The 9,133-nt window shown below is 45.2% G+C and overlaps 1 protein-coding gene across 1 annotated transcript in view; it reads left to right on the plus strand.

Annotated features, from left to right (window-relative positions):
* The first annotated feature begins 2,747 nt into the window (after positions 1-2,747).
* Positions 2,748-9,133, plus strand: part of CRYM (crystallin, mu) — a 20,515-nt gene continuing 14,129 nt past the window's right edge. The window contains exons 1-3 of the mRNA XM_006892645.1: positions 2,748-2,994; positions 3,811-3,964; positions 7,285-7,347. Of these exons, the coding sequence (XP_006892707.1) occupies positions 2,825-2,994; positions 3,811-3,964; positions 7,285-7,347 (387 nt within the window). The 5' untranslated portion in view covers positions 2,748-2,824. The remainder of the gene's footprint in view (positions 2,995-3,810; positions 3,965-7,284; positions 7,348-9,133) is intronic.

Below are 9,133 nucleotides of genomic sequence, written 5' to 3' on the forward strand. Positions count from 1 at the left end.
CAACAAGATGCTTCTCACATTCTATGTTCCAGTCAATAGTGTCTGCTTACAACCATTCCTCTTCAATTGTGTTTCCCAATACGAGGGCTCAGCCTCAGATGCCGTATCTGCTTGTGTACTCTGTTTTAGGAGCTCTGGTGGCCTAGTGGCAAGAAGCTACGCTGTAATACTGAAAGCACAATGTGGTTTGAGATCACCAGCTGCTCTGTGGAAGAAGGATGGATAATCTCCTCCCTTGTGATTAACTACCTCTGAAAACCTATGGGTTGGTTCCAACTCTATGTTACACAACAATTCTGTTTTGCTCTATAGGGTTTTTGAAGGCCTGTTTTTTTTTGCAAGTGGATGGCCAATCCTTCTTCCTAGTCTCTCTTAATTTGGATGCTCAGCTTTAGAACAATATCTAACAGATAAGATTTTAACAAAAGGAGCAGATGAAGGATACTTCCCTATTACAGAAGTAACAAATAGATTCAGAGTTGTTCTCCTTCCTTTGACAAGTGTATGCTTTTGTGGCCTAGTAACTGCACTGCAATCCCGAAGGCATGTGGTTCAAATCCACCAGCTGCTTGGTGGGAGGAGGATGATCTTCTCCCAAGCAGTCTCTGAAAACCTGGTTCTGCCTCAATGGTACTCAACAACAACAACCATCATTCCATATTCTTTTTCCACCTTACCTAATAATAACTTGAGGGATACCCGACTATATTCATAGATATATTTATAGCACTTTGAATACTTACGTAGAAACATCCTCTGTCAAGCCTACATATGTTCGTGGGTATAGACCCATTAGCTATCCCACTCTCCTGTTGAACATGTGTGTCTGTCTATGAATCCACTCATATGCAGCACTATTTCTATGACTGCAGGACTATGTGTGTACTAGTATTTGCCTTCATTGTCTTGAATTCTTGTGCTCTTCCGGTGTCTTCCTTTACCTTCAGGTGCTGACTTTTTCCTTTTTGTATATTGCCTTTCCCTGCACCCAAGTGAATCTGTGTCTGCTTGTTAGTAATTTATCTTTCCTTTCTCTCCCACTCCTGGTTGAGTTTTGTTGTTGTTTTTTTTGTTTTTTGTTTTTGAAAACCACACTGCCTGGTTGAGTTTTTGAATGCTGCTTCCATTAGTATTGACTGTGGATCCAGGTAAACAAAACCCCTGATAATGACAGTAGTTCTACTCTGTCCTCCAGTGTCACTATGAGTTGGTCAGTCTGCTCAAGGGTAATGCGTTTATATTTATATTATTTGCTTAATATTATATTAAAGGAGATCCGTGGTAAGAAGTTTAAGGGAGAGTGGGTAAGAGGTTGTACTGGCAACTCAAAGGCATATAGTTCCAATCCAGTAATTGCACTGGGGAAATGTGCTATCAGGGACCTCTCCAGAGAACTGAAAAACAACGATGTCAGTCTAGAGACTAAGGTGCACCTGATCCAGGCCATGGTCTTCGCAATTACTTACTATGCATCAGAGAGCTGGACAATGACTAAGGATGACAGAAGGAGAATCCATGCTTTTGAATTGTGGTGACAGCAAAGAGTCTTGAACACACCATAGAGCGCCAAGAAAACAAATAAGTCTATCTTGGAGATGGTAAAACCAAGTTTCTCCTTGGAAGCTAGGATTTTGAAGCTCCTTCTCACATACTTTGGCATGTGGCCAGGAGAGACCACACCTTGGAGAAGGACACAATGCTTGGAAGGGTGGAGGAACATCACAGGAGATGAAGACCCAGGATGAGATGGACTGATACTGTAACTGGGGCAACTGGGGGTTTAGTGTTTCAGAATTAGTGAGACTGGCTCAGGAAAGGGCAGGCTTCAGAACTATTGTACATAGATAGGGTCGCTATGAGTTGCAGGTGACTCACAACACATAACGACAACGACAAGAATAACACACTCCATAGGAGAAAGAGAGTTCATCTCCTCCTGTAAGATTTTCCAGCCTTTGAAAACCCAGTGGAGGGTCAGCCGTGAGCTGGTTCCAACTCAAGGCGCATAACAATAGCAACCTTGTTTTATTTTGGCTCTGTCTTGTTTTGCTAGTTGCCTTCCCAAGTGCACAGGGTCTTAGTTCCTCATCTCAAGTACTAGCTGTTTGCAGAGTTAAATCAGCTACGTGATTTTAAGCATCTAGACTCTTCGCATGCCCTCAGCCATTACTCCTTGCCCTGGGAACATGAACTTGCTAAGGACTTGCTAACAATTAATTAGATTAGGTACCCTGGGGTTGAAACTATGACCTCAAAGCAATCACCAGCCAGATAAGAGTCGCCAGGTGGGGACAGAATTGAAAAGAAAAAGTTTATAATAAGCCTCTGCTTCCTTTCATCTAAGATCTCCCAGCAACAAGCAATCATTTAAGAGACTAGGAAACCCCCGCCATCGTTTGCCCCATCTCCCAGTCTCTTCTTTCCCAAGGAGGGCAACATAGATAGCAAATGCGGGAGGGAGGTGGTAGGGCAGATGAGTCGCCAAAAGTTCTTTATCAGCCTTTCTTGCAAGGAGCCTGGTTGCATCTAATTACAGGAATTTAGACTGTGGGTCTAAGAGCACCAACTCCTAGCTTGCAACCTCGGCTCCAGTTTCCGAGAATTGGTGTGAAGAGGCCGCCCGCGGGCTCCCCCCCACCGCGGGCTGGCGTGGGTGGAGCCAGGCTGGCCGGCCGGGGGCTGGGTTGGCGGGGTTGCCCGCCCCCTCTCTCCCGGGGGCTGGAGCGCGCGCCCGCTGGTGGCTCCCCGCGCGCTCATAAATTACAGCGCAGCCCGGACTTCGCGAGCGCAGCGCCCGAGCTGAGGCTAGAAGGCAGGCGGCGACATGAGCTCGGCGCCCGCGTTCCTGAGTGCGGCCGAGGTGGAGAGCCACCTCCGCAGCTCCAGCCAACTCATCCCGCCTCTGGAAGCGGCTCTGGCCAACTTCTCCAGCGGCCCCGATGGCGGGGTGGTGCAGCCGGTGCGCACCGTGGTGCCAGTGGCCAACCACCGGGGGTGAGTGAGGAAGCCTGGGGCCAGGGGCTGGAGAAACTGGGGAGGAGGAAGGGAGGCACTGGGAGAAAGGAAGGTGTGATCATTAATCATTACTAGTCATGGTTTACTAATCGATATATATATATATACCCCCTCTGGTGCTAAGTGAGCGCTGTACAGGTCGTGGTGTGCCCTGAACCGACCCAAAGCTGACCCTCCAGAAAGAGATTGCCCATCTTTCTCCCTTAGAGCCGTTAGTGGATTCGAACCGCATACCTTTGGGTTGCCAGCGCAATTCCTTACCACTTAATCAGCCAGTTATTGTAGTTATTGTACCATGTTTAATTCAACATGCTAGCCACATGGGTTTTGATACACCATTTTCTCCCACTTTGCTCCTGAGTCAGAACTGACGCAGCTGGCCCTCCAAGCGGTTTTTCAGAGGCTGTAAATAGCATAGGAAGAGATTGCTCACCTTTCTCCCACAGAGCAGCTGGCAGACGCGAACCACTAATCTTTGAGTTGGCAGTGCAACACTTTACCTTTAGGTCACCAAAGCTCCTACCAGGGCTCAACTCACTGGTGGAAAAACTGGGATTCAGAGAAGTGATTTACCCGGGTTTACATAGCTAGTAAGTGGCAGGGCTGTTAGTTCATGGTTTCTGTCATCCCAAACCAGACTCTGGAATAATATTGTGTATTTGCATGAGGGAAGAGCGCCGGGAAGGGGGAGGGAGGGGCCAGCAAGACAGTGATGAGGAAAGAGAACAGAAAAGTGTAAGGAGACGTGCCAGAATTTCCGGGAAGGGATTGAAACGTCTTCCTTTCTCCCTGTAGCTTCCTGGGCGTCATGCCCGCCTACAGTGCAGCTGAGGACGCGCTAACCACCAAGCTGGTCACCTTCTACGAGGGTCACAGCACCACCTCCACTGTCCCTTCCCATCAGGCCACCGTGCTACTCTTCGAGCCCAGCAATGGATCCCTGCTGGCGGTGAGCATCTCTCTGTTTTAACGAGGAGGGGGGTGACCAAGCAGTAGGTTCAGAACTTAGTTTCCTGTGAGTTTGATTAGTGACCATGCCGTGCCTTCCGGAAGTCAAGGTTGTACGTGACTGTGCGTGTTTCCAGGGTTGCCTGATGATGCAGAACCCCGCCCCAGCTCCCACTGCTGTTTCAATTGCTGGACAATGTGGAAATATGCATCTGTTCAAACGAAGAGTGTTCTGTAAACCCCGGGAAGTCATTTCTAAGGGGTACTCAGTGATCTGTTTTAATATCTAATCATGGTCTCATAAAATGCTTTCCAACTCCTAATTGACCATTGCATTCCCAGGGCTGTGAATCATAAGGAAGGAAATTGCCCATCTTTCTCTCATGGATTCAAATTGCCATGGAGGCACAATCTTTGGGCTAGCAGTTCAGTTCCCAATACAGCTCCTTCTAATCGTCATATCCTGACTAAATCACAGTAACTCCCTTATAGTGAACACTTACACTGTGTAGGCACGTACTATGTGTTCTAAACACTTTTTATGTATTAAGTCTCTTAATATGTATAACCTGTCCATCAGGTGTGTATAACCCTGATTTTATGGATGCCCAAATGGCCCAGGTTTCCATAGCTGGTTTACATGTCATGACTGGGCTTTTAACTATTCAATTTATGTCCAGGACTCATTAGCTTTTTTTTTAATTTTAAGGGTCTTTAGTAATATTTTTAACTATTTTACATTATTTTTCTTTTTTAAACTTTAAAAAAATTATACTGGTTTTATTTACAAAGCTTGTATACATTGTTTTTCACACTGGAGCTTTTCCATTTTTCTTCACTTCCTTCTCCCTCCTCCCATTAAACTGTGTGACCCTGTGATTATCGCCTGACCCCCCATCATCAGCCCTGTGCTTCCACCCACCCCCTTGGGTCCTCAGACTCCTTCTACAAGAATGGTCTTATATAATATTTATCTCTATGGGATTAAGTTTTTGCTATTTTTTTTAAAAAAAAGAGGTCAGCATTTTCATTTTGGTGAGTTTTCTTATTTTTTTTTATATCTTTTTATTCATTTTAATGAAAGCTTACAGAGACTTTGGATTTCCATTCCTTCATTGTTGCACTTTTCTCCCTGCCAATCCCATTCCCCCCAATTCGTTCTCCTCTTTGGAAAGTAAAAGAAAAATTCTTTCATTGTTATACAATCCCTGCCCCTAAGTCCACTCCACTATGCAGCCTTCATTTTGAAGTGGTGAGCTAAAAAAAAAAAAATAAAGAAAAGGGAAAAGGTCTGGTGTGAAAAACAATGTATATGAACTTTCTACATAAACCAGAATAAAATAGAATTTTTTAAAAAGGAAAAAAGTCTAATAAATTCTTCACATTCTAATTTGCTTTTGAAACTGCGGCTCATGGAGTGTATGGTGAAACTTCATCACACATACTTTGAGCATCTTGTCATGAGGTACCAGACCTTAGAAAAAGGCATCATGGGTCAGAGAAGAAACTTGAATGAGATGAATTGACATGGTGACTGTGACAGTGGGCTTGAGCATGGGAGATTGTGAGGATGGCGCTACAGGAGACGGGGTTTTGATCTGTTGTTCCGTTGAAGTTGACTTAGTGATAACTAACAAAATGCTGAGTTTTGATCACGTGCTAGACAGGAGACGCTGACCTCATGCAATTCTGACAGCCTTCCGTTTCTGTTGAGCTCCCTGAGGCTCCAGGTAGTAGAGCTACTTTGCTTAATTTCACACAGTTGGCTTAATGAAAAAACCCAGCATCCTTAGGTCTACTTTGGAGTTTATTTTCTGAACTCCTGTGCCCTGTGACCCCAGCCTGGTGCTGAGATCAGACCTTTGAAACATTGTGAGAGATTCTCCATCCCACTTGTTCCTTCCCTGAATCCTTACAGCTCCCTTCTATCTCTCCCTGAATTTCCAGTTCCCAAGGAATCTGACTGTTCATTAGTCCTCTAGGAAGAGTCTCTAGCTTTGGCCAACTTGTCCATACTGCCTGCCAACAGCAGATCCCTAAGAAGTGGGACCAACCAGACTTTGAAACCACCTGTCAGAGCTTTAGATCTTCTCAGTAGCTGTAGTTGTGATGTGCCATCAAGTCACCTACAACCCCTAGTGACCCTGTGTACAATAGCTCTGAATCTTGCCCTATCCTGATCCAGTCTCACTATCTCCAACACACCTACTCCCATTACCCCTGTTACTGCGTCAATCCATTTCATCCGGAGTCTTCCTCTCCTGTGCTGTCCCCCCACCCTTCCAAGCATGAAGTCTTTTTCCAAGGACTAGTCCCTCCTGGCTACCTGCCCAAAGTATGTGAGTCAGAGCTTCAAAAATCCTTGCCTCAAAGAAGCAGCTTTGGTTTCACCCTCTCCAGGACAAACCTGTTTGTTCTCTTAGTGAACAACAGTATGTTCAATACTCTTCTCCAGCACCACAACTCAAAGGCTTTGAGTAGCTAAGTGAGTCAATTCCTCATCTGTAAAATGGAAAAAAAAAGATACCTTGCTAGAGAGGGTCTATTGAGATGAGTAACTCCTGAGAGGAGGAGAATATTGCAAAGGGTGGATATTAGCCACATTTTAATTATTCATCTTTGTGGTACATCAGAATGACCTGGGACCTTTTGAAAACCAGTTTCGGTCTTACCCCTAGTGATTCAGACTCAGTCATTCCAAGGGTTGAGTGTGTCTGTATTCTCAGTGGAAGCTGAGAACCACCAAAGGGACAATTTTGGGAGCCCTGGAACCACAGTGGTGAAGTGCTTGACTGCTAATTGAAAACTCAGTGTTTTGAACCCACCAGGAGCTCTGTAGGAGGAAAGTCTGGGTGATGCTTCCATAAATATTATAGCCCAGGAAACTCTTTAGGACCATTGTACTCTATCTTCTAAGACCTCTGGAAGTCAGAATTTATACTAAAGCCCACAATAGCACAGAAGAGTTCAATCCTAGCTCTCAAGTTTCTTATTCACTCAGTGACCAAAGAATCCCAGCGCAAGAAAAGGAAACAAGCAGTTCTTCATGGGGACTTGGTATATGCTATTTTCCTATTTGTCAGTGCATTTAATTCTTCTAAGAACCTTCTGCAAGGTTGGTTTTATCTTCACAGGTGAGGGACTCAGGTCTTAGAGAGTAAGCTATCTGTTCAAACTGTGAGTCTCATTAAGTGGAATGATTGGGTCCAGATCAGACACCAAGCCCAGAGTCCTTGTAAGATGTGATAGAACTTTTGAGGGCTACTCTTTGAGAGATGCTCCTCTCAGCTTAAGTGTCTCAGTGTTTCCTTTCTCTCCAAGGTCATGGATGGAAATGTTATAACTGCAAAAAGGACGGCTGCTGTTTCTGCCATTGCCACCAAGGTAAGATTAGTGACCGACTCTGGTGTCTGTGAACAGCACGTGGGTGGGAGTTGGCGTTTCAAGTCCAAGGTGCTTAAAGAAGATGTTGTGAACCTGTGCTGGCCTTACTTTGAGCAGAACTGGACTCCCCCTGCTAAATACAGGGTGCCGAGCAAGCACCGTGATTCATGAAGTGAATGGTTGTTGCTAGTTGCCCCCAAGTCAACTTGGATTCATGGCAACCCATCTTCATGCTTGTGGATGTTGGTGTAGTCACTTGTTGTTCTGAGTGCCTTCCAACCCCTGGGCTTTTCTGTTCCTCCAGCAGGCCACATTCTGTAGCCATCTGTAGAGTTTTCATGGCTTCATTTTTTGGAAGTAGATCACCAAGTCTTTCTTTCTAGTCTGTGTTAGTCTGGAAGGTCCACGGAAGCTCCTGGGTCCCACCATGGGTGACCCTGATGGTACTGGAAATAATAGCAGAATGGCCTCCATCATGAAAGTCACTGAGGGAGGATAAACTGATGGAAATGCAGGTCCCATGCATCATTTCTAACTCTCACTCAGCTTTGGAAAGTAGGTATCATTATCTCCATTTTTCAGGTGTAAGTAGGCACTGCAGTTCAGAGAAGTTAAGGGAATTACTGAGGCTTGCACAGCTAATAAGCAGTAGAGTGAGGCTTTAACACTTACCACCTCTGGCTCCTGGGATGACTCTCGTCCTGTATAAAAAGTGTGGCCAGCTGGTAGACCACAGCCAGTGCTGGACAAGGGGCAGAAGTAGGGACCAAAGAGATCCAAGGATATACATGGACCAAAAGATACAAGCCAGATACATGGATTTGTGCAACCAGTGGGGACTGAGCTCCTACCAGGCAGCAGGAAGTGTTCTGAAAGTGAAGGAGACAGCAAAGATTGAATCAGGATGGTGCCCACAGCACTGGGGAGGGAGTGACATTTTAAATTTTGTGGAAAAGATCTCAAATAAGGTGACATTTAAGTAAAGACTGAAAGAGGTGAGCAAGTGAATGAAAACACGAAGGAAGGGCACACGAGGCAGAAAGGGCGGCTGGTATTGGGATTATGAGTGTTAGGGTTCAGTTTGTGTGTCCTCTATCTGCACCCGTTTGGGGATGGGTTTTCCAAGAAGGACGTGGTGAGGATTGGAATCTGAAACCTTGCCTATTAAATGGAGAAATACAAGATCTGGGAGCAGCTAAGACCAGGTGTTCAGATTGTATGTGAGGATTTTTCTAAATCCATGATGGAGGGAAGGATGTGAAGATTAATCTGGTAACTGAATCCGAAGGGAGTGAGCCTCAGGGAACTGGTTTGTAATTCATTCCAGACCCAAAATCACCAGGGGACACATGAGAGAAGCTCTGTTGTGATTAAGGTATAGATAGACTCTTGGAGCCCCTTCTTACACTGGATGAGACGTTAGGCTTTTGCCAGATCAACTCTGACCCATTGTTTAATTTCTCTTTTAGCTGCTGTAAATAAGAAAAAAGGAGTATAATTGGCCTCTCTTAGCACAGAAGGAACTAAACAATAGCAATGTCCTTAGTCCACATAATTGGGTATAATTGAGGTTCCCTGGTTTTAGCTCATACCTGTCATTGCCTGTACTCACTGGGCAGTGGCATTCCCTAGGGAACATTCTAAACATTCAGATCCTCGAAACTACTGAATTGAAGTCTGTTAGAATACAGCCTAGAAAACGAGGTGGATTTTTGTTTGGGATGTGTTGGAGTGTGTGTGTGTGTGTGTGTGTGTGTGTGTGTGTGTGTGTGTTTGGGATGTGTTG

This window comes from Elephantulus edwardii, unplaced genomic scaffold (assembly GCF_000299155.1).
Source record: "Elephantulus edwardii isolate Elephantulus edwardi_28Jun2011 unplaced genomic scaffold, EleEdw1.0 scaffold00117, whole genome shotgun sequence".
Lineage (NCBI taxonomy): Eukaryota > Metazoa > Chordata > Mammalia > Macroscelidea > Macroscelididae > Elephantulus > Elephantulus edwardii.